This window comes from Prinia subflava, chromosome 2, assembly GCF_021018805.1.
Source record: "Prinia subflava isolate CZ2003 ecotype Zambia chromosome 2, Cam_Psub_1.2, whole genome shotgun sequence".
NCBI classification, from domain to species: domain Eukaryota; kingdom Metazoa; phylum Chordata; class Aves; order Passeriformes; family Cisticolidae; genus Prinia; species Prinia subflava.
Genome location: NC_086248.1, coordinates 12,504,560 through 12,531,321, shown reverse-complemented (window position 1 = coordinate 12,531,321; position 26,762 = coordinate 12,504,560). Strand labels below are relative to the sequence as shown.

The window sequence follows — 26,762 nt, the reverse complement described above, 5'->3', positions numbered from 1 at the left end:
TTGTATGTTCAATATTAAGGTTTTTTTAAGAAGTTTCTCCTACATAAATTTATTCCCTGTAAGGGATAAACTTTTGTATTGGGTACATATAAGACAAGAATTGGTAAGAAAAAAAAAAAAAGGCTATCTTGGATTAATAATATTTAAAGGACTTTATAATATTTTGCGATGGGGCACAAGCTGACACAGGGTGTCTTTTCTTGCATCTTGGCAAACCAACCAGGTTAGAAGCTGCCTAATCAAAATATTGTGGGGCAAAAATTGGAAGGACATTAGCTAAGAAGCCACATTAGTAGCCCTAAAGAAAAAACTAAACCTAAGACATGGGCTGATCCTCTGTCCAATAAACCCAAGACTGGTCCAGATGAAAAACTTCAGAGGAGAAATCTTTTGTCAGTCAACTGCCTAGGACCATTCAGACTTGCAGCTTCAGACTCACAGGAATCCACCAGATCCAGGAGGGAAAGGAGATGTCACACCAGTGTTTTGTTAAACTCAGCCTAGCCACAGGAACACCTGACACTATGTCCACCCTTTCATGAGCAAGAGCTTCCACTCTTTATTTGCTGGCAGGCTACAGACAGAAGGCTGGATGAGCCTGTTCCTTCCAACAGGTTAAAAAGAAGCACCATATGGAGTTAGTACCAGGCCAGACAAATCATTGGTAAATCAAAATAGAGACCTAACACATCTATCTGTGTAACCTCATCTGGTTATTGGCAGATAGGTTATTTCACAGCACCCTCCCAGCTGAGCCATAAACTACCCACAAACACACTTTAGGGTACAAGCCATGAATTCATAGTCCTGGGGTCTGAAGATCCTCTCATTTTATTCTAAACATCTGTAAAAGAGATTTTTGCTGTTAGACACGTGTATCTATGGAATTGACATAACACAGATTCTAATGCACCTCCAGCACCAAAAATTAAAAGAGCTCTAGCTAAGTATTCCAGGAGTGAAACAGTGGCATGTATTGGGCTTTAAAATCCTCTAAGCCAAATGAGAATTAATTAAAAATCCTAGAAGCTCATAAAAGGAACAAGTTGTGGTAAGCAATCTGCAGAATAAAACTCATATCAAAATAGCTACTCGAATATTTGAAAAATCTAAAAAGAAGGAAAAATCTAAACTTGTCTGCAAGAAACTCCAACAGGAAGGTAAGGCTACATTCATTCTTTTAATTTTCCACCACAAATGGCAGGAATAGCTCTAAAAAGAGCAAATTTCTTCCATTTGTTCAATAGAAAGATGAGCCAAAGGACCTGTTCTTCCTTCTGTTGAATCTCTAGAAGAAGCATCCATTATCTGACTGAGTATATTTCTAGTGGCTGCTCTAAAAGAGAGGAACAGGCTGGCCAAGCAGCAAAGTTTCTGGACACTTCTGAAAAACCACCTTCTTCTCACTCATAAACTCTACAAATAGGAAGCTGACTACATAGATAGTATCCAACTTATAAAGTTACATTGGTAATGTAATTTTAGTAGTCTTAATAAAAATTTAATTGATAAGATATCCTAGAGTCACTGGAAAGAAAGAAGACAATTGACATTTCATTGGTTAAGTCAGTCTTGAAACCACATATCCTCTTCACTAGCCTCTACAATTAAATTACTCCTCAGAGGACGCTTCAAAAAGTGACTACCAACAAAATGTTAATAAAATTACTGTTACAGTTTTGTTTACATAGACATTACCCTACTTCAGGCTGTCTAATTTTTGGTAATGCCTGAAGCTGTGACTGTGAATCACTGGGGCCACAACAGTCATAACAATTGCTAAAATTCTCCAGGCCAATAAGGAAAAATCTTTGCATACTGCAGGAGAACACAAAGCCCTCCTTCATCTGCCCCACAGCTCACTTTTTATAGTTCACATGCAAACCAGTAAATGCAAGGAACAGGGAAGGGCAATTTCCTCCTGTAAGGTCGATGTCCCAAAGTTACAAATGTGTACAGCAATGCAAAGTGATCCACAGCTCTGGAAAAGCTGCCAGCTCCAAGCACTGAAAGCTAACACCCTTGACATCCAACACTCCCAGAAAGCCTTTTCCACAGCAGTGCTAAACACCGGTACTTGATGGAGGGGAGAGCTCTCAGGCCTAGGGTTAGGCCAAGCTCATCAGCAAAGCAGGGCTGTGAGGTGGTGGCTGCCAGCCTCCCCTTCCCACGCGACGCTGCTCAGCAAGCTTCAGTGGCAGCTCTGCAAACACTGGAGGCTGTGCTGTTCAAGCTTGTCCTAGGGATGCCAGGAGTTATTCCACTCTTCTCCCCACAGTATCCCTCTGGTTAAGTCTTTGTAGGTTTGAAATTTGATCTGATGAAGCATAGAGCTGTTTTAGGATTACAAAATCCAGCTGGCTGATTTCTGTTCACCTGCAGATGATATGCTTCATTTTTGAACTGTGATCAAAACCAGAAGCTGAAACTTACAGCTGCAGTAAGTGATATGGTAATGGAAGAAGATCTTCCCAACTAATTTTAATTATTGGTACCTAATGGTTTTTTCTCAGGACATATTACCCACAGGACAATAGATCAGATCAGAAAGAGCATTTTTCAGTGCTGTCATGAAAATTCTCAACCGCCTAGAACAGCATTAAATCCTTGCTGAAACCCTCAAATGTCACAAAATGCTGTGAAAAATAAATGAAATATGCAGAACATTGCCAGTGCCATCAGTCACAGCAATAGCAGGGAGTTTAACACATTCTGCTCCTGTTTTATTCCACTGTTGATAGTCCTGAAGACCTTGAGGCTTTTCCCATAGCTGTTAGATACACTGAAATCAGTGAGAACCTGAGTGAGCAAGGAAACACTTTCAAAGGTGCTCCTTGCATTTCAGGCCTGAAATTTAAGACATGGAATGGCAGCTGCCTACGCTTTGCTGTGTGTATAAGGCATTGCTCCTTGATAGAGTTAAAACTAAGACACCAGCATAAACACGACCTGTGGTCTCTTCCCTTACTTCTCTGACTTTTCAGCTTATAGGATGGAAACCCCAGCTTTTAAAGTCAATAATAATTCACCACATTTAAAGCAGAATGCAGAGAAGTTATCAAAATACCAACTATTTTTAGAGGTCTCATGTAGGCAACTGAAAAGTATTTTAGTGGTATTTCATGGAATTAGTTATAAATGTGTTCATATGCTGCTGTAGCTAGTAAAATGCTAAGTGCAAAAGCTATTTGCTTAACCCTATCTTTTCGTCAATGCTGACAATTCTATACATAAATATAATTATGGAATATTAAGAAAAACAGTCTTCTGGCTTCAGAAGACTGATGGCTGTTCTAAGACTTCAGCAAACTAACTTTATGAGTGAAAACCAAGTCTCTTCCTCTGTTTTTGCTCCTAAAATATTGTTCGATACATAGAGAAATCTGAAGAAATATCCTGTTTTTCACATCCTCCTGAAAACCACTGAGAAAAGTTCCAAAATAACTCCCTGTTCTTTTCTAGAGATGCTCTTAAAGTTGTCACTGATATTCCTTCATTTCCTCTGAAAGAAATATTGCCAGATTGCCCAGATCCAGGGCATAAACAGAGCACTGACATTCAACCAGAGGCAGCATATCCTTCCTAGGCAGTATATTTTTCCCTGATAATTGGCACCTAAGACCAAACATCAGTTTAAACTAAGAATCCTTGGATAAAGGTGGTGAAGGAAACAAATCCAATTTGGTGAACAAAACCAAAAAGATATCTTCAGCCTGGCAATGTTCATGTTGGCAAAGCCAAGCAGATGCTGAGGTGATTCTGTGCAAAGATAATTTTTTCACAATGCCTTCACTATTTGTTTTCTCTAAGCACATCATTTCTAACAGAATGTAAATATTCTGTTGCATGTAGGTGAAGAACTTTCGCAGTATGAGTCTTTACTGGAGTGTCCTGGGAATACTACCATAATAAACACTGCCATCTAAAAGCAGAATAACCTGAAAAAAATCAGCAATTAATTAAAAAACCTAGAGCTCTAATTACAAATGGTAGCTTGTAGTCCCCTTCATTCAGTTACCTTTGCTCATTGCTCATTTCTTTGAGCAAGATATAATACTGTCATTCCTCTCTAGACCAACATTCTCAGACTCCTGAATGTTGTAGATGTTTTAGTAAATCCCACAGTTAAACTGAACTGCTCAGTGTGGTCATCACGGGAGTTTCTCCATCATTATGGTCAAAAAAGAGCAACCACAGCACTTAAACATTTACCTAGGTGTTTTGTTCCTATGGAGACCTATCAAATCGATGAAGAGATATAGATCACGCTGGAATATGAAGCTAACAATAACCCAAAGCTTATAACTTTAAATATCTTGAATCTTGAACCATCTCAAAGTGGACTTACTTCATATGGAAAGCACAATCTCAGCATCACTTCTATTTTTTCATACACTTAGGTCCAGAAATTTTGAACAGTCTTAGGGAGCACCAAACACTGAAAAAAAATCACACCTTAGAAACATTCTTGTTACAGAAGATGTGTGTAATTCTATAGCTCCAAAGTCCAAAATCACTGAGGATTGTTTTCACTTTTCTCTGCAATGTCTTTATCAGAAATAACAGAATCACAGAATCATTTAGGTTGGAAAAGACCTCCAAAATCATCAAGTCCAACCTCTGACCAATCATCACCAGGGCAGCTAGACCATAGCCCTGAGTGCCACATTCCCACTCCCTTTCCCACTCCACTGAACACTCCCAGGGATGGTAACTTCACCACCTCCCTGGGCTGCCCATTCCAAAGCTTAACCACCCTTTCAGTGAAGAGGTTTTTCCTTGTGTCAAACCTGAACCTCCCCTGCTGCAGCTTGAGTCCGTGCCCTCTTGCCTTGTTACTTGTTGATTGGGAGAAAGGACCAATCCCCACCTGGTTACATCCTCCTTCCAGGTAGTTGTAGGGAGATCAAATAGTTTTCTCCCCTGAGTCTCCTTTTCTCCAGGCTAAACACCCCCAGATCCCTCAGCCACTGCTCATAGGAATCACTCTCTAGACCTGTCACCACTTAATTGTCCTTCTGTGGACACATTCCAGCAGTTCAACATCTTTCTGTAGGGGCCAGAACTGGACACAGGACTTGTGGTGTGACCTCACCAGTGCAACATTTAAATCATCACTTTGACAAAATGGTCATTAAGTGTCTAACTGAATGGAAAAGGTCACAAAAGAAACATCTCAGGACTGGACCTTAAAATGCACTTCCATTTCCTTTTCAAGATCATATAGGATACTGCATGTATTCACATACATATCACTGAAATTTATATTCAGATATACACATACTCTTGAAATTTACATTTGTGTCCTTGTTCCTCTCTAGCCAGAGCCAGTGCAGATGGTACTATCAGAATAACTAAAATCACTCAGAGTTTGTGTTCTTTATTGTTCTCCCATTTAGACTAAATTCCTTCTGCTTATTTGTTTTCAAACATTACTTGTTATTTTAAACAGAAATATCTGTTTTGCTCATTAGAATACTGATTTTACATGCACATTAGGCAGATAAAGATTGTCAAGGAATAAGGCTATTGTAAATGTTTTTGTACCTCGATTATAAAGGCCATTTGACCATAAATCAGAGCTCTGTGTGGAGCAGGTTATCCCGTTACTGTGCCCTGAAAGCACAGGAAGCTCAGGAGGGTAGTCTAAAAGGACATTCAGGGTCATTCAGTGTGCCAGCACAGTGTGGCAGAAGATGCTGTTGTCAGAGCAAAAGGAATACATATTGAGCAGACAATTCAGTTTCAGTGGTAATCACATTCTTTATGTTAAATTTTATTTACAATGAATTTTCTCTTTCTTCATTCCCCTGCACCACTAGGGATGAGGAGGGAGAGAAAATCAGGAGTGAAACTCATCATGGGAAGATGGGAGAGGTGGGTGGAAGGTGTTTTAATAGGTGTTTCTCATTACTCTATTCTGTTCTGATTGGCAGTAAATTAATCTAATTTGCCCAAGTGGAGTCTGTTTTGCTTGTGATGGTCAATGCAGGGTGATCTCTCCCTGCGCTTATTTTGACCCAAGAGCCTTTTCATATTTTCTTTCCCCTACACAGCTGAGGTGGGCAGTGACAGAGCAGCTGTGGTGGGCACCTGCCACCCCACCAGGGTCAAACCACAACATACACCAAAAATTTCCACTGTCACATATCTGGTACTGCAAAAGGGGTACAGGAGGCTGGGATATGGAAATTACATAGCTGTGCAATGGAAGCTGTCAGGGGCTCCTCCCTCTGCTCCCAGGCAGCTTCAGAAAGCAGAGTCTCCATTTTTAGGTAGAAATGCTGACCACGTTGTCAGATCCAGCTATGATTGAGCTGGACATAATATCAGACTTTATCTTCTGTTTGCACAGCTGAGTGTATCCCATGGAGATTCAATCGACATGATAAAATACTGTGCTTTGTTCAACAGCAGAGTCATTAGCATGAGCACCAAGCCATCCCCTTTGTTAGCCAACCTCAAAGCAAATGAAAAAGAATATCACATGAAATTTATCAGTATAAGAAGAAATCAAAGTAAGTAAGATTTTCATGTTTCTGTATGCCATGGTAGACAAAAAGTCTTGGAGAGGGATTTATTTTTTAGGAAGTTTTAGTGGTCACAATTACCTACTGAAAGTTGTAGTTAAACCCCAAGTTTCCTAAGCACTATGGAAAGATGAGGCTCTGTCCTTTTATTGCTAAAATCTTCCTGCACTACAATGGGATGCTCATTCATTCTGCAAACTCAATAATCCATCTCCACCCAATGCAATAGAGCATTGCTGAGGACAAACAAAATTTTAAGGCACTGAGCTCTTGTGGAGAATAGAACCACGTTAGCATATGTTTTAGGCAAGCTAAAAGGAAGAGCCTATTTCTGACCATCCAGAGGACCTTTATACTGCTTTAGCATGTGCCTCATCTTCAGCAAAATGAGCTGGCTGTTTTCAAGTGCAGGCAGTTGCCAAAGAGATTCAGGTTTACTCTTTTCTATGTCTACAAAAGGGGACTAATTACAACGGCATCAAAGTGCTCTTGCATTAAGGGCACAGGAATTCATCAGAACTTTCCAGCAGGTCCTCAGAGATGAGAGGGATGGTAATGAAGACTAGTTTTTGAGAACCACTACTTGATGAAAAACTGTTGAAAGTCTTCATGAAACATATTGTCTGGGTAATCAACTCCCACTGAGTCACAAGGTTCAGAGTGGGCACTCTTATCAAACTTAGCCCCACATGTCACCAATGGTTTAGGTCTGAAGTTTTTAACAGCACTTAAACTTAATCAATGCCTTCATTTAGACAATTTAATGAGAGATTCTTGTAGAATTTAACATAGCACAATGGTAACTCACTTATGGACCTAATTTAGTTATGAATCTAATGTACTTAAGAATTTAGGAAACATTCATGAGACTTTAATGTGTTCATACTCACACACACAGACTTAAGGTATGTACAAGGTATATACACCCCTATGAAAAATTCCCCATAATTTCAGGGAAGTACTCGCACTGGATGCCTTTGGATCTTCTCAGGGGGTGAAGGTTGATCCCTGAGGAGTGGGGGTACCAGTCCAGGCTCTGTCAGCTTTTGGCAGCAGTCCTCCAAGTAAACTTGAGTGTTCTCTGGCTCACAGTGGTGTCTCACTCAGAGGGAGATGCTGTCACAGCCCGCTGCAGTCCAGGAGAGCTCGGTGGGTCTCACTTGGGACTGTTGTTTATAGGGTCACAAGAGAGTGGAGTTCAGTCACAGTAATTTTTCATCCTGACCATAACTCAGGTCACTAACTTTCTTTCAAAGTTCCACAACAAAAATGTTGTTCCATTTGGGTTGTTATTCAGGCAGGAAAAACAAGTTTCTAAGGCTGTTCACTAAAACCAGGAGCTCATCACAGTTAAGTTCCTCAATGTAGAGAGTGTTTCTGATACACTCAAGAGGAGCTGAGTTTGCTGTTCATCAAGGCTGAGGCCTAATGAGCATTTCTGAGATCACAGTGTGGCCCAAGGAGAGTGCAGTTTTACCACCATAGATGTACAAGGGAAATACAGTCATAAATGAACTCTAACAGACACAGCAATTTCAGATTATTTCTACCACTGTGGAAAGGGAGCTCAGTGTCAAACTAAATAATCCTATGCAAACACTACCTGAAGTGCTCAGTAACAGTTAAATAATCAAATTGAGAAACATTTGTAGGCCACTACAACTTTTGGTGTGTCTGCAACACTTGATGCAAGGCACAGCTCTGGTCCTGCCTTCCATGTCTCAAAAAATACACTAAAACATGAAAAAATCATTGTGTTTTTCAAGTGTAGGAATTCTTATCCCTACGATGCAGGTATCCACAATCATAGAATATTTTGGGTTGGATGGGACCTTTGAAGGTCATCAATGAACAGGGACATTTTCAGTTGGATATTAGAGCCCCATTCAACCTGACCTTGAATATTTCCAGGGGCAGCTACCACCTCTGCAGGCAACCTGTGGCAGTGTTTCTTCATCCTCACTGTAAAAATCTTCTTTCCTATATCTAATCTAAATCGACTGTCTTCCAAACTGTCATCCTCTGTCCTATCACAACAGACCCCACTAAAAACTTTATCCACATATTTCTTACATGCCTCTTTAAGCTCTGGAAGGTGCTATGAGGTGTCCCTGAAGCCTTCTCTTCTCCAGGCTGAACAACCCCAGCTCTCAGCCTGTCCTCATGAGATAGGTGCTCCAGCCTCCTGTTCATTTTTGTGGCCTCCTCTGGACTTTCTCCAACTGGTCCAAGTCTTTCCTGTGCTGGGGTTGGCCATATCTGGCACCAGATGGTCACTCCCAAAGCATCCTCTCCATGTGCAGAATGTCAGACACAGTAAATCACAAAAACTGTCATTACATAAGGAAAATATACAAATCGTATGTGGCCACCCTACTCATTGAATTGTGTTGGTTTTTTAATAAACAGAAGTGTCTATTCTGCATGTATTGCAATGTCATACTGGCAATACCTAGTATTTCCAGCAGAAAAAGAAATTCTGAGTTATGATCTTTCTTCCCTAATCTCTGGTTCTAATTATTCAAAAGAAAGGTGATGTGTTTTGCTGCTTTGCTCTGTCTCCCAAGCAGCTAAAAGCTTCTTAAAGATCCAAACGCTATCAGTGTCTTTCAAACAAAAGAGGATTAATTGCCCTAGGAAGCACTACTCCTGGAGACACAAGTCAACTCTTTATTCCTCTGCTCTTGGGAGCAGAAATATCTCCAGAACGTGGAATTGTTTGAGGTAAAAAAACCCCAAAAAACAGCTTATGCTCTATTATGAACAAATCCCATCTGTGAATCAAATAAATTGACAGAACTGAACTGTTCAGTGTTCAGTATAACATTACTTTGCTAATGTAATACCAAGGTTTCTTAGCCTTTAAAAAGAACAAAAGAAAACAAAACCCCAAACCCAACTCAATAGCACCTGCTAGCATATCTTGTTCAGTCTCAGAGTATTAAATGTTATTATACAATACAGAAGATACTAAAACGTTGGCACTGGGATAGAGGTCCTTGTTATGTGCCTCTTCTCTTTTTTTTCCTTCCATTAATTTTCTTTGAAACATACACTAATACAGGCTGATCATTTTGGATATATATATACTAAAGCAATACTTTTTCTTACAGGTGAAAGTTTTGAATACAGAATAAATCAGGAATAATCCAGGCTGCAAGGAAAGCATTTCTCATGGATTTGTTATGCCAGCAAACCAGAAAATGGACAGGAGATCAATAACACTCATTAGAGGTTTATCTACAGCTCAGTTTTAGAGTGACACTAAACACAAACTTTTCATGGTCCTGAATAAGAATGGTCAGAAAATCTAGCACTGGATTTACCAACCTGAGAACAAAACCTGCAGACCAAAATGCTTCACTGTAAAGTACTGAAATATCTTCTACAGAATAACTCAAGTTGTTTTTGCTGGAGGTGTACATGTTGTTTGTCACATCTACTGATTGCCACTTAGGTTAATTTTTTTAAATTTTTCCTTCTTTTTTCCTCTGCAATTCTAATTTACTTGCTTTACTAGTCTGGGCCTCTTGGGACTGCTAACATAAGAGAACAGAATTAGGACAATATAGCTGAATGATAGAAATTGTAATTTGGAATGCATGCAAATACATGGAAGATATAACCTTCCATAAACACTGAAGGACAGTTGGGACTAGCAAACACAAAAGATAAGTTAACAATCTGAAGAATTAAAGCATTGTTAAAAGTCTCTTTACAAATCCTGTGCAATGGGGGAAGTAAGGCTGACACCTGAGCCATTTTCAGTCAGTAAAAGCTGGTAAAACAAAGAAGATCCCAAGAGGGCAAACAAAAAGCTTTTCAAAATGGGAACAGCCAACACAGTCATTCTTGGAGGTTTTCCAGACCCAAGTGAATGTAGGCTGGAGCAACCTGCTTGAGCCATACAGGCATCCTTCCTTAAGCAGGTTACATTACATTACCCCAGAGATTGCCTCCAATGTGTATTAAGTCCTCTGGATTTTATAAAGTATAATGTTTCTGTATGTTATTACATCAAAATTAGAACACAAGATTAGGCAAAAGATTTACAGACTAATTTTAAGAAGTGTCTATAAACACAAAACATCAAACCCGTTGGGTTATGCAGTGTAATAAACAGATAGTGCCCTTGTTAAAAATCCTCTGAAAACAATAAAAAAATTGTTTTATCTTAATAAGACAGAAAGGCACTTGGAATCAGTGTCTGGTAAAGTTATAAAGCTTATTCTGGGATATTGGAGAACACCTAGAAGACAATGCTGTCACTGCTCACAGCCAGCATGGCTTCCATGAGAGCAAAGTCCTGCTTATCCAACCCAATTTCCTTTTATGACAAGGTAACCCACCTAGTTGATGAAAGGATGAGTATTGTAATCCTTTTGGATTTCACTGAAGTTTTTGGTACTGTCTCTCCTACAGGAGAGATCTCTGCAGGATCCCTGGACACAATGTCCAGCATTCAGCTGGATAAACTCATCATGAGATGGGTGAGCAACTGGCTGATGGGTTGGGCACAACCATGGTTCCACTCCACACAGGTTGTAAGGAATGGGGTGACATCAGACAGGGTGACCTGTCACTAGTGGGGTTCACACAGCTTCATACACAGCCCTGTGCTCTTCAACATCTTCATACATGACCTGGATGAAGGACTGGAAGGATACTGAGCAAGTTCAGAGATGATACAAAACTGGGAGGAGCTGCTGACTCCCCTAAAGACAGAGGGGCCGTGCAGAGAGACCCTGACAAATCAAGAGGGATGGGCAATCACCAATCATCTGAAGTTCAACAAGGAAAATTGATGGATTCTGCATCTGGCACAGGGCAACCCTGGATGGACAGACAGACTGGGGAATGGGAAGCTGGACAGCAGAAAGGGACCTGGAGGTCCCGGCTGATGGCAAGTTGAATCTGAGCCAGCAGTGCCCAGGCAGCCAGGTGCTCTGGGGGCACAGCACAGCCAAATGGGCAAGGGAGGGGATTGTCCTGCTCTGCTCTGGGCTGGGGCAGCTTCACCTCGAGTGCTGGGGACAGTTCTGGGTGTCACGGTATAGGAAAGACATTAAACTATTACAGAGAGTCCAAGGGAGGGCCATGAGGATGATGAAGGGCCTTGAGGGGAAGCTGTGTGAGGAGTGACTGAGGTCACTTGGTCTGTTCAGCCTGGAGGAGACTGAGGGGAGACCTGACTGCAGTGACAGCTTCTTGTGAGGGGAGAGGAGGGGCAGGCACTGATCTCTGCTCTGTGGTGACCAGGGACAGGACCTGAGGGAATGGCCTGAAGTTGTGTCAGGGGAGGTTTAGTTTGGATATTAGGAAGAGGTTCTTCATCCAGAGAGTGTTTGGGCACTGGCACAGCTCCCCAGAGCAATGGTCACAGCACCAGCCTGACAGAGCTCAAGGAGCATTTGGGCAGTGCTCCCAGGGGGATGGTGCTGTGCAAGGCCAGGAGTTGATGATGCTTGTGGGTCCCTTCCAACTCAGCATATTCTGTGATTCTGCAAATACACACATTTATAAAAATTTTCAAAATTCAGGAAACATGTAAGTAAACACTTTGAAAGTACATTCACAAAAGCTATCAACCATTATTCAGTATTTGAGATGGGGCTTCTCAAATGGTGGAAAAAGATCTTTTAGACTTTAGCTTGTCCTCATGAATAAACATCACTAAATAAAGAGGAATTTCAGCAAAAGGGGCTGAAGAAAGAAAATATTTATCTGTCTAAAGGGCTGAAAGAAGAGATAGAACATTAAATGCAAAATATTTTATTTATTGCAAACAAAAGCTGTGATAACAACATTGCACAATACTGAATTTTAAGGTTTTGAAATCTCAAAAATCACTCTTGTGACTTATTTGCTCCATATATATCTTTATAATTATATTTTTACATTAGTTTTACATTATGACAAGAGTAAATTACTTACAGAAATTAAGACAAATTGTATATAGCCTGCCACCTTACTGATGTTGCATTTAGATGTAACCGAGTGTAACCATTTAGCTTTGATCTGAAAGGATGATCAGATTCACTGCTTTGCTAATCATACAACAAAATGATACAGTCTGCACCAATAGTTTTCTTAAACAGTTAGAAGTATATGTACTGTGTGCTTTCTACAAAATGTAGGTAATAACTCATTTTGTTACTTTACTAGAGCAACAATTTCTCCCGTATGTGTAAGATCTCCAGCAAAAATGCAGACAAATGCATAAATCCAGTATTTTCAGATCCAGTGCTGAGCAGCCTGGAGGGCAGTACTGAAAGTCCTGAGGGCAGGGTGGGTCCCTCGATGAGCCATGAGCAGGGAGCCGGCCTCTGCCCTGAAGCCGGCGTCCTTCAGCTGCCGTGCGATCTCCTGCACGTCCCAGCGCCCCCGGCCCTGCTCAGCCAGCAGGTGCTCCAGCAGGCGTGGGCAGAAGGCAGTGGACATGCACTTCACCACCAGCTTGGCGTTGAGGAGCAGGGAGAGTATTTCAGCATCACAAGTGGAATCGTCAACCTGCAAAGAAAGAGAAAGTCAAAGTAATGAAAAATTAATTACCAGATACAGCCATCAGCCAGAACTGTCACAGCGGTTCTGACTGCACAGGGTGACCTCCAAAGTGAGAGGAGTATTCCCCATGGATTAACCACAGGGATACACGCTTTGCATATGTCAGAATATGTAAAGGTATGTCTTTAACAGTCCACCACATTAATATAAATATTTGACCTGCACAAAGTTAAGGAATAAGAATGCCTAACAGCCTGGGATTCCACCACCAGCTTTATAGACGTTTCTCAGGTTTTCAGTCCCAGTGTAGCACAGATCACACCATTTAGCTCCATATCAAGAATGACACTCCAAGGAAGGTCAGAGCAGAGAATATTAAATTTTGGTCACTTTATATTAATATATTACATTACATTTCACATGTGAATATGACAGGCAACATTCACAGACTCAATCAGCACCCACAGCAAGGATGAGATTTTTAGAAGAATATAACATATTAAAAGATATGAAACACAGAGCTGCTACCTCTGAGAGACATCTGGATGTCTCAAAAAATGTGGTTACTTGATATCTGAGAGCATAATATTCTCTTGAGAGTCTTGTCTGTAGCTTTACAAGTAACACTATAGAATACTTTAAATTCTATTTTAGTTGATTTTGACATCTCCTTTCTGGGTTCTTTGAAATACATTGCTGTGTTAACTTACCACTTAATGAAGCACAATTGAACAACTACATGTAACCAAAAAAGGGAAGGGATCCCACCCAGAGGGACCTTGACAAGCTTGAGAGGAGGCCCTGAGCAATCTTCATGAAGTTCAACAAGTCCCAGTGCAAGGACCTGCATCTGGGTTGGGGCAATCCCAAGCACAGGTACAGGCTGAGCAGAGAATGGATTGAGAGTGGCCCTGAGGAGGAGCACTTGGGGATTTCGGTGGACAAGAACTTCAACATGACCCATCCATGTGCTCCCACATCCCAGAAAGCCAATCACATCCTATGCTGCATCCCAAGCAGTGTGGGCACAGGAAGGGATTCTGCCCCTTTGCTCTCCCAGCCTGGAGTGCTGCATTCAGCTCTGAGATCCCCAACACAAAGACATGGGCATTTTGAAAAAAGTGCAGAGGAAGCCACCAGGACGATCAGAGAGCTGGAGTACCTCTCCCATGAAGACAGAGATGCTAAGTCTGGAGACATCAAGGTTCCAGAAACATCTCATAGCACCTTCCAGTACCTAAAAGGGGCTACAAGAGAGCTGGAGAGGGACTTTTTACAGGGGCACAGGGTGACAGGACAAGGGGGAATGATGAAACTGCAAAAGGACAGGTTTAGATTAAGTATTAGCAATAAATTCTTTACTGTGAGGGTGGCACAGATTGTCCAGAGAAGCTGTAAGTGTCCCATTCCTGGGAGTGTTTCAAGATCAGGTTGGATGGGGCTCTGAGCTACCTGTCCTGGTGGAAGGTGTCCCTGTCCATGGCAGGGGGATTGGAACAAGATGATCTCTAAAATCCCTTCCAACCCAAAGCATTCTGTGATTCTGTGATAAAAAAGGACCAAAGGAGGGCTAGACAATAACCAGTTTTCAATTACTACACCTTTCCAAGTTAGAAATAAACTAATCAAATGATGATATATTTACAAAACAACCTCCCTCCCAGTTTAAAAGGAAAAAGAAAACTGTCTGGCTATTTTCTGCCTAATTTTCTATAAAAATTATGTAACAACATACATGATTGGTACCAGGGTACCAGCAAATACTAAACACTGTATGGTAACACTTATTTAGCACCCTTGAAGAGCAATTCAACTGCTACACAGGACATGACTACTGCATACAGGGTGATTGGCACAGACACTTCACAGTTGTAATCAAGCCATTTTTAATCTAACTAGCATAGCAGAAGGTGCAGTTTGATGTCCAGCCTTTAGGCTATCCAACCTTAGCCTTTAATTATTTAATATTGCCAAAAAATGCCAAAGGTTAGCTACAGAAATGTTCTCCTCTTGAAGACAGGCTGATCATTAAATAAAACAGGTCAACAAACAGCAGAAGAACATGAGCCAGAGTGTGCCCAGGTGGCCATGAAGGCCAGTGGCATCCTGGCCTGGACCAGAATATTGTGGTCAGCAGGCCAGGGCAGTGACTGTCCCCTGCACTCGGCTCTGGTGAGGCTGCACCTCAAATCCTGTGTCCAGTTCTGGACCTTGCACTTGCAAGAAAGAGGTGCATGTCCAGAGAAGGGCAATGGGCTGGGGAAGGGTCTAGAGATTGAGTCACATGAGGAGCTGCTGAGGGATCTGGGGGTGTTTATCCTGGAGAAAAGGAGGCTCAGGGGAAACATTATCATTCTCTACAAGTGCCTCAAAGGAGGTTACAGTCAGATGGGGGGTCAGCCTGTTCTCCTAATTAATGTGTGATAGGACAGGAGGAAGCATCCTCCGGTTGTGCCAGGGGAGGTTTAGATTGGATATTGGAAAAGAATTTGTTTATGGAAAGAGTTGTCAAGCCTTGGAAGAGGCTGCACAGGGGAAGTGGTTGAGACTCGGTTTAGAGAGGACTTTGCAGTGCTGGGTTAACAGCTGGACTTGGTGATACTTCACAGGTATTTTCTAACCTAAACAATTCTGATTCCAGAATTTCTAGTCCTGGCATCTTGCAGCTCACCACGCAGCATACTAAGCCATTATCCAAATAGCTGCTGTCTCTCCTGAAACGGGACTGAAGGGATATTCTCTGCCACCTCGAAGCTCTGTGGGTCTATTCTTAACTTGCATGTAAGGATGGAACTTTACACAGGGCTTCACTCTTTGATTTTATGAAAATAAAATGCAAATAGATTGACAGCAGATGGAAGACTTAATGTAAATTTTTTTAGGCTACTATTCAGTTAAGGAAAAGTGCTGTAGATTAGCTGTGTGATTTCAAATACCAAAAACCTACAAAATTGAGAGAGAGAAATCTGAAAGAAGACCTTTCCTAGCATAAACCATTAAACATCTGAGCTATACTACAGGGATGAAGATGTCCATGCAACACACAAGCAGAGAAACTTGACTGCACTCACAAAGAAATCAGATCAATGTAGTTTCATACATAACAAAACAGCTCACAAAAAGGCTCTTGGATTGTACCCCTCAGCTCATCCTTAGATCCAAGTAGATCAGAAGGTTTAAATTTATTAAGATTTCCCATTTTCTGACTTGCAAACTGTCTGAAGACCTGGTAAGGGAGAGGAGACTTCTGTAATTTAGTTGTCTCCAGGCAACTGGAAGGAGACACATGATGGCAACCAGACCCTGTAAATGCATTTCATGCTGTAAAAGCCACTGTCTATTCCACCATTCTTTGGTCAGTCTGTGTAGAGTCTGGCAGGTGTGGGAAGACACAGAGACACCAAGGTTTAATGAGAATTCCATTTAAGGATAGGCAGCAAAGAAAGCTCAATTAACTATTTATCAGTTTTACAGCTCCAGATCATGTCAGTTTTTTGAGTATCAATTGCACATGTAGAAACATTTCTAGTCATTAATTTCAATAAAAATAACAACCTACACTGCTTGTCAATGAATTGATACTTGCTTACAAACCTTAATTATGACAGCTTATACACTGAACAGCTCTTTAAATACAACTGTAGGATTTTTTAAAATTAAATCAGTGTAAATGGAGTTTAAGACTACATTTATTTAAAATTATTTTTAAATCAGAATTACAAGCATTAAAGTAAAAAACCCCACGTACTAAAACAACATAAAAGGCAAACACACAAAGCATGTATTTTTAAAAAATACACCATAGAGAGTATAGTGAGCTTTTTATGCAGGAAATTGCTCAGCAAAACTATGACTCTCCAGTCTAAAAAAGAGATGGCTTAGAGGGCACAGAGCAGATAGCAACATCACTGAAGTTATAAAGGTATTAATTGTAAGCATTATCTCATTAAGAAAGTAAAAAAAAAATGAAGCATCAAATTCATCTAGTGGGATCAGCTTGCAAGAAAATAAAAAAAAATAGGTTTTTTTCTGTGTCAAATGATACTGCAAGATGTAAAACCTCATCCAAGTTTAAGGAGAAATTGCACAAAAACAACAAAGAAAACCACTGGCAATTACTTAGCAGATACATACAGCTGAAAATAACCAAAAATTTGGAAAGTAATATTTCAGAGAAAGAGCCTGTACATCTGCCCTATTCTTAGTCCTCACTAGACTTGTAATTCTTCCATCTGTTTGAGCCAGGATGCTTGCTGGTCCAGATGGAATTCTGATCCTCAAAATTTTGCATTTTAAAAAATATTAATTGAAATCAACCTCCAGAGTTATTTTTGTTTGCCATACATACCAAATATGTACTACAGTAGATATAGACTCCTAAATGCACTACATTTTCATTTTCAGAATCACTCTTTTGAGTCTGTAAGACAGTAAAACCCAGAAAGTGAAAAACAACCACCTTACTATCCTGGTTTTAAGGAGCTGTTTTTACTGCGCAGACAGCTCAGTCAAGCTCTAACTAATGAATCACTTCTGACCTGCCTGCAGATGCAGAGCCCTTGCTAACCCAAGACTCTAACTAGGCCATAAAACTAAGAGCACTGCTAATTCCAGAATCACTGTTCCAGTGATAAGGAATGCAGCTGACTGCAGTTTAAGCAGGTCTCAGAGGTGCAGGTATCTTCTGCACAAATTAACACCCAACCACTTTCCATATTGTGTGAATAAACTATGACCCACAATAATAACAGAATCAGAGTGTATATGTTAGAGAAAAATCCTTACACCTACCTAGAACTCCATGCTAAGGGTGATAAATTTTTCATTAGACTAAAATCTGGAAGGTTTAAATGGGAGCAGCTTTCATTTTTCATATCCATCTCTCCTTCAGCAGAATTTGACGGTGTAGATTTAGCACGATGCCCACACACAATGTCCATGGTTACAAGTAAAAGATCTAATGGGGACAATTACATTAAGGAGAACAGACTTTTTCCCTGGCTGTCCTATTTAGGTATTGGCTAATATCTGCTTTCAAGCATTGAAGTGTAGGCATTTAAGTGCTACCTTTGCTCTTATGCGAGCTCCTGGGAGTACTGCATCCAGGTGTGGGGCCTCCAGCACAAGAAAGACATGGACTTGTTGTAATGGGTCCTGAGAAGGTCAAGAAGACAATCTGAGGAGGGCTGGAGCACCTCTGCTATGAAGATCAGCTGATATAGTTGGGGTTTTCAGCCCTGAGAACAAAAGGCTCTGGGGAGACCAGGCAACAGCCTTTCACTACAAGTGACCTGGAGAGGGATGTTTTACAAGAGCATGGAGTGACGGGACAAGAGGAAATATCCAATCTAAACCAGCTCTCTTTAAATGTTTTAGATTGGATATTAGGAAGAAATTCTTCACTGTAAGGGTGGAACAGGTTGTCCAGAAAAGTTGTGGATGCCCCAAGCCTGGAAGTGTTCAAGGCCAGGAGAGGCTTTGAGCAGCCTGGTCTAGTGGAAGGTGTTCCTGCCCATGCAGGGTTTGGAACTAGATGGTCCAACTCCCCACCAGCATTCTTTGCACAGGTATCCAGAGGTTCTGGTACTGCCAACAGGCAATATTTCACCCATAACTTCTGTATTAGCAAATCCACAAGTTATGAAAGGTAAGAGCTGCTGATGACCTAACAGCAGTAAAGAACTGAAACTGCTGTTTCCCAGAGTATTCCTTTCTCCAATACTATTCGAGATAAAAATGCTTTTAATTTCATTCCTTCCTGGAGTATATATCTATAGAACAAATAAAGAAGGGGAAAGGAAACCAGTGACACAAAAAATCCTGGAAAGTAAGCTGGAGAAAGATATTTTATCATAATCACCATTAGCTTATAATTTAACTATTTATTTTAAAGATTAGGCCCCATTAAGCAGCCCATTAAGTATGCTGTAGCCATAAATGGCATACACCAGAGAACACTAGAAATTCCATTATTCCACACAAAATTTGTTATTTTTCATATTACATTTTTCAGTAAAACATGCCATGAAGGTAGATTTAGTACTTCATCACTGAAATTATTGCATGCAAATAGAGCCAAGGTATTTCAGACTACATTTTTCTTGGTCCAGTTTCTATTAAAGTATTGATTGAGCAACTATTTGCACTGTTTCTATTAACCCCCACTTGTTAGCTGTTTTAACATTATTGGTACCAACAGGCAATAGAATATTTACTTGCTCTCTCAGATGTATAAAAATCAGTTTTCATCTCTTAAAGATATTCCAGTGCACAGACAACACTGAAATCCCTCTCAAAAACAATCTGACTTTTAAGGGCTCTACTGGCAGTAGTTAGGTTGTTTAGGTAAATTGTTTTTTTAAATTACTCACACAGTATACAACATAGGGGAAGAATAGTTATTTCTGTTACTCAGAAAAGACAAGCAGCAGTTCATTAAAAGATGCACAATAAAAAGAGGGGTCTGCAATTTCAGAAAAGCTTACACAAAAACTTGGTTGGTTTATTACAGGCAAAAGCTGTACAGTTTCTAGTATCAGCACTTCAGCATCATACTTAACTGTAAACATCCATAAAGCTGTCAGCAACACACAACAAATGGCTAACTAATACATCCTATCAGCAAGCAAGTGCTGTATTTTTCTTGCAGCCGTGTTTGTGCGCTGTGTTAGCACTGGATTGGGGAATCAATAGCCATGATTCCCTAAGCCAGATGTTATTTGTCTGTTTCCTGTTTAATGTAAGCAGAAATGGCCTTCCTATGAAAAATTAATTCACAATTTAACAAAAAGCATTAACAGTCTGAAGACTGTTTTTTAAAAAGCAAAAAGTAGGCATAGAAAATTAAACCAAATAAACAGTGCCATAGCTAAGTAATATATGCACTTTCAGTACAACAGCAAATAATGTAATCGTAAGAGATGCATATGAAACAAGGAGAAAGAAGTACTTTTTATACAATATAAGAACAGCTTTTACATTTAGCACAGCACTCTTCTGTACTAGCTGCTTTTCTAATACTGTCACATGGCTGAACTCTATGCCTGATGTAATAAAGTCAACAGTTAAATCTTCATTGACTTAAACATTAGACCAAAGCTAACTGCTTTGAAAATTCTAGGTTATTCAGAACTATGAGTTCAAATTAATACTCAATTTAGAAGTAAAATTAGAAACATCTTATCAAGCTGCCTCCTGTATAAAAAAGGCAAAAAAAATTATTTTGGGCATGCACAGGAATACAAAGTGCTTTATACTAGCAAGAAGTTAATAAGGTACCTGGCCCTAAAACTCCAATATAATGTAATCAGCCTAGAGAGCACACTAGAAAGCAATGGCCAGTTTAAAACACAATACAACTAGCAATCACTGAGAAAGTGTTACTGCACAGCATTACGCATTAAAAATAGTTAAATAAAATGTATTCGGACTTATTCCTGCTGACAAGCTTCAGAATTAGTCATTTATACAGCAACTTTCATCTGTTAACAAAAAAGTCAATTTTAAGAGGTTAATGAGAATACAGAGATGAGAAAGTGCACGCGTATATCAGATTATCAGATTTGTGCTTGCTTTTCAATGAGATCACCTTGTTTAAAAGTTACCAAAAGCCTTGTTTTGTAGAAATAAAATCTAGAATTGCAGGTGGCAAAAGAAAACAATCAATGTACTATTGTTTTGGTAGTTAATATTTATACAATTGCTTTGTAAAAAACTAGGAAAATTTGTGGTTTATTGGTATAAAAGAAAGGGAACAGGAACACCTATGCATTCTTAGCTTAGATACCAAACTCAAGTAGCAAACACTCCAAATTCAAACTGGGTGCTAACAATGGCATTAGAATTTTGGTAGAAGCACATATATGTTTGTCCTAGGGTGACTTTATGATGCTTGTATCCCCAACCATCTGTTCTGTCTGTGCTGTATGTCGAGTTCTGTGCCTTTAGACTGGCTCTGAGAGCAAAGCAAGAGAAACAGCACCAAGTTTGTTTTGAGAACAGTGCTCACTCCTGCACATTCGCCTCTGGACTGTGTTCGTCTGAAGCACAGACCGGCGGCTTAGACAGAGATTTTTTTTTTGTGTTTTAGTTAGTTGTAGCTAGCTAGGGCAGAGAAGCTCCCTGAGCTGTTTCTTTCCTTTTTCTTGTGACTCTTTGAATCTGCTCCGGACTGAAAGCCCCAGAGCAGCACCGAGGGCTGGGCCTGCAGCCCACCGGGCCTGGGCCTGCGGAGGGACGGGACTGATAAAAACTGAGGGAGCTGAGCCACCACGGCAAGGATTTCCTCAGGTTTGCTGTCTCTGCTCAGAGCAGTGAGAGGTTTTACTGTTTCATGTGATTCATTCTTTGTGCTTGTGGGCATTTTGTTTGTTAAATAAATAGTTTTTTCCGCTTTTCTCCAAAGAAGTTTTTTCCCAGAGTGGCTGGGAGGATGGGCCTTTTGGATTCGCTTTCCAGAGGGACCCAAATCGGGGGTGTCCTCCCAAATTTGCCCTAAACCAGGACAACATTACATATAATATGTCCTGCTACCTTCCATTCTACTGTTTCAAATTTTCATAGAGAACATATTAAAAAAGCTGGTGCTTCTTCCATTTTGGTAACAAAGTCCTTTTGAAGGAAAATCAACAATATGTGAAATGGAGCCTACGTTTCCAGATCCATTGCTTCTCTGGTTAGTCTTCACCAGTTTTGGAAAGGAGATGGATCATTTCTCAAACTTCTCAAAGGATGCAAAAAGAGCAAGTTTCTGGAATACAATATACGTAAGAAAGACACAGTTCATGAAGAAGAGATGCTTAAGAGAGAATTCTGGGAAGAGCAGGATGGAGAATATCTTTCCTAAGTAATAGAGAATGGTGTAAAAGTAGGGGATAGGATTTGCTCAATTTTGTTACAACCAAGGAACCTGAAAACTTTGTGGCAATCAGTACAACTAGACCAGAGGGTATCCCTAGAAGGAAGTTATAATTTATAATTTCAATCTGAATTCCTACAAATCACATTTTTAAAGCTTTTGTGTTTGGGGGACATTTATTTAGAAAGACACATGATTTAATTTGTTTCTATGTGGGAAGTTTCATTGTGAAGTACCATATGGAAAATATAACATAAATTATTATTTTGTATTGTAATACACAACCAAAAGCTCCCTACGATATGGTGCAGAATTCAGAAATATTACAGATGATGCTTTCCTACCTAAACATTGTAATTCTGGAAATTACCAGTGTAATTAATTCAGTCAGAGGAGAAAGGCATTCTCTTTCATGAACATATCAGAGACAATTGGTTCCTTCTCTTTTGCAGCAGAATGTTACATTGCAGATCATAGCTAACATAAAACCCATAGGATGCATATACACAAGTTCAGTTAAGAGCCTCAAAAATTTTAAACTCAGCTCAGTTTTCAGATAAAAGATAAAAGATGATAGAATGCTTTTGCCTAGGAGACTAACTTTCATTATTTTAGGCGTTTCTTCTTATTTGCTGCAAAGTAAATACACACAGGAAGACAGTAATGTAATGTTATACAGCAATTAACAAATATGCATTAATATCTTTCAGTTCTTGTCCAAAGAAAAAGATAGTATTTAGGTTTCTTCTTCAGAAACTTTGCTACAGTATGGAATCAAGACTGTTTAGAATGGCATGAAAGTCCCCAAATATATCATCACAACAAAAACAGTGACATAACAGCTCCCAAGTGTATAGAAATAGATGCCACATTTGTCAGAAACAACCAAAGTCATCTGACATACTATCAGAACTGAAAAAAAAAAAAACAAAGTGAGGGAATATTACCACAGAAGAAACAATCTAATTCATATATCAAAATAGTTTCTCTTCCACCACACTGACTTAAAACAGCATACTAAGTCATTTAAAGAAAGTGCTGTGAGGTTTAATCACCTCAAATACGTATAAAAGCTCTTACCAGCCCTGTGTTACTGCTCACTGTGGACACAATAGATGTGGAAAACCTTAACAATGGTAAGTGTCTCAGTAGCCTCTGCTTACTAGATGAAGATAAAAGAGCTAAGTTATTATCTCAGCCTCTGAAAGGTGGTTCATTCAACTGTTCATACCTTAGCAACAGCTGTTATCTGCTCCACTGCCACAGCATGAAGATCTTGGTCTTTGCTTTCTACCAGCAGTTTCAGGGACGGCAGCAGGAGGGACTGGTTAAGCAGCAGCAAACATAATTCTTTTATACACTGAAATAAAAAGTAAATTCTCTCAGTGTGATCTCTGAAGATACTAACATCATCATTCAGAATAAAATTTATGAAAATTTTATGTCAAATGCAAAATGAAAACCACACTTCCACAACAAATGAATTCCCTGTTGGAAACACCTCCTTGGAAACTTGAAAGAACAGATTTTAAAAATGTGGAACACTGGTTAGAGTGCAACATTTTTTAGTTAAGACAAGGCAGGTACTGAATCACCATTACAACCAGGAGTTTTACTGAAAAATAACAGAGCAATAAAAGCTCTCTGAGGGACTAATATATTTGTGCTTACTGAAATACTAAAAAACACAGGAAGAAACATTGACAGACACCCATGACAATTCTGTAACATAATTATGCAACCAGAAAAGTAGAACAAAATAAAGAGGAAATAACAGTACATATCACATGAGTTCAATAATGCTTCTTTTGCAAAAAGCTTGAAAATTTTATACAATATTTTATACACAATTAAAGTTGAGCAAATTAACTTTCTGTCATTCATCTAGTTTCCTGTATTTAATAATACAGCATAAATTTAGCATCACACAATGTCAAGACAAAATTAGCCCAGAAAATACCTTCTAAAATAAAAACAAAAACATCCCTCAACAAATCTACTGCACACTTTCAAAACTTTACCTTGTCCCTTGGTTAAACAACAAAACAACATGTGCTATATGTTAGCTGGTTTATTTTCCTCAGTATTGAAGTGATTTGTTCATTTATACATCAAAACGTATCTCAACCTACAAATTATATTATAAACCAAATTATAACTTCCCTTTTCTTTCTGTCATTTCTGAGAATTTAAGTTGCTTGTCACAACCACTTCCCAATGAGGGCCACCAGACACGTCCCATTTTCCAAGGCACTTTACACTAGGGACTCTGGATATTGCATGGTGGTTACATTGAAAATGGTATCCATCTCTTAAGAGATTCTCTCTGTTTCACTCCAACAATTTGAGAGCAATTGTCAAAGGAGCTCATCAGCTAAATATTAAGCTGAGAGAATGCAAGCCATGTATTTTTTATGTCTTTTGAACTTTAATGATCACTCTAACAATTTAAGGACCAAGATGATTCACACATTTAGTAGCATAGTTTCAGTAGCTGTCAGCCTAAAAGCCTAAGTATTATTTGAAGATGAGGAGACATTAAATACTCCAAATGTAATGTACTGCACAGACACCTGGCTTTGCTTGGGACAGGGAGCTCTCTGGCTGTAATTGGTCAGTCTTTTCTAAATTTCTAAAGAAGAACAGCCTAGAAGAATATACTCCATCACATTAAGCTCTGAGTCACTAAGGCAAACTTTGTTCTCTTATTCAGAATTGCTCTTTAAACTTGCATTCAGTACTGCTACTGATTGTCAGTGCTTAGAATCACACAATAAGCTGAGTTGGAAGGGATCCACAAGGATCATCAAGTCCACCTCCTTGCCCTGCACAGGACAATCCCCCAGAGTCACACCCTGTGCCTGAGAGTATTGTCCAAATGCTTCATAAACTCTGTCAATCTTGGTGTGTGACCACTGCCCTGGGGAGCTGTTACAGTGCCCAACCACCCTCTGGGTGAAGAAACTCTTCCTAATATCCAACCTAAACCTCCCCTGACACAACTTCAGGCCATTCCCTCGGGTCCTGTCAGTGGAAGGTTCTGCCACAGAGCAGAGATCAGTGCCTGCCCCTCCTCTTCTATGAGGAAGCTGTCACTGCAGTGAGGTCTCCCCTCAGTCTCCTCCAGGCTGAACAGACCAAGTGACCTCAGTCACTCCTCACACAGCTTCCCCTCAAGGCCCTTCATCATCCTCATGGCCCTCCCTTGGACTCTCTGTAATAGTTTAATGTCTTTCTTACGCTGTGGCACCGAAAACTGCCCCAGCCCAGAGCAGAGCAGGACAATCCCCTCCCTTGCCTGGCTGGCCATGCTGTGCCTGATGTCCCCAGGACAGCGCTGGCCCTCCTGGCTGCCAGGGCACTGCTGGCTCATGTCCATCTTGCCCCCAGGTCCCTTTCTGTGGCACTGCTGTCCAGCTTCTCAAGGCCAGTGTGTCTGTAAATCCAGGGTTACCCCATCGAGGTGCAGAATCTGGCACTTTCCCTTATTAAACTCCACAGGGCTGGTGTTTGCCCGTCCCTGTGATTTGTCCAGGTCTCTCTGCAGGGCCTCTCTATCCTTGAGAGAGTCAAGCTCCTCCCAATTTAGTGGCACAGGCATGCTTGTTGTGAATGACATGACATGGATCAAGGAATAAGAAAACTAAATAAATACACTAAGCTTTGTCTGATCATTCATATGCTTACTAAACTTCTGGCAATTTCATATTCCATTGGATTTCTTTTGAGCTGCATACCTGCCATTCCAGCAAACTTACTGAATGAAAAGTCATAGATTCACGCTACACATTTTCTTTTCTTGAAAATGTGTATTCACAGCAATAGATGCAACTTATATTCAGAAAAAATAAATTCTGAGAGTCATAAAATACATCATCAGAGCAAAACAACAATTTTACCATGCCTGGTAATGTTACCCTCTACAAGCCAGCTGGACAAGTTGAATAACTTTCTGCCTGGTGGTAGCCTGTCTAGCAGACATACTCAGTCTTAAGTACCATGCCCAAGGACAGAGGAAGCCATAATCTCATTTGAAGAAGAAACACACATTCCAGCAATTGCATTTCTTTTTCAACAGGAAGGGACTGAACAGCTTGCAGTCCCTGAAGACTGTCCAAACAGTACAAGTATCAACTTGTATCACTGCCACTAATGACTGCAGGGCTGCTCTGGACAGGCATTGAAAACCCAAGCCCAGGAAGGAAGTCATCACCCACAGCACTTCTCAGAGCAACAGAAAAGGGTTTCTGTTCTGCAGTGAGCACTTGAAAGCATTCAAGTGTCTGCTGCCTGCCATGAGAGGCTGTGCTTAGAGGGGGTTTGATGTTACCTGTGAGAGGGTCAAGGCAAGGCTCAATTCAAAATCTGAATTACCATGATTTAGCTGAAACTTTTGTAAGACAACTTTTGTCTTCTATCTAGTTATGGAGCTATCAGCAGTTCACTGTGACATCAGTGAGGAAAATAAACCATATGCCATAGGAGTCTGTTTTGGGTCCAGTATTATTCAGTATTTTCATGGATGGCTTGAAGGGCTGGATAATGAATACAAACAGCACTATGTCTGGAGAGGCTAAAAACAGACTGAAAAGCAGCACTTAAATTCAACATTTTCTGAAGAAAATGAGCAGACACAACTGTGTATGAACAAAATCACACAATCTAAAATCATATATAAACCCCAGGAAAAACTAGCCACAAAAATTAGAAAAAAGAGACCAACTGTCTGCTGTATTATTCTTGGAGATCAGTATCTCAGTCACTAGGACCCCAGGGTGATTAAGACAAGGGACTAGATGCATTCTCCCATGTTAACTGACACATGACCCATAGGCTGAGAGAGGAACACGACATATTCAGAGGAGTCACAT

At 40.2% G+C, this 26,762-nt stretch overlaps 1 protein-coding gene across 1 annotated transcript in view; it reads right to left on the bottom strand.

Moving 5' to 3' along the window:
* Nucleotides 1-12,271: 12,271 nt before the first annotated feature.
* The window catches only part of NBAS (NBAS subunit of NRZ tethering complex), a 162,541-nt gene continuing 148,050 nt past the window's right edge, over nt 12,272-26,762 (bottom strand). Inside the window, exons 51-52 of the mRNA XM_063424697.1 lie at nt 23,123-23,251; nt 12,272-13,040 (exon numbers count right to left, since the gene is read on the bottom strand). Coding sequence (XP_063280767.1) covers nt 12,765-13,040; nt 23,123-23,251 — 405 coding nt within the window. The 3' untranslated portion in view covers nt 12,272-12,764. The remainder of the gene's footprint in view (nt 13,041-23,122; nt 23,252-26,762) is intronic.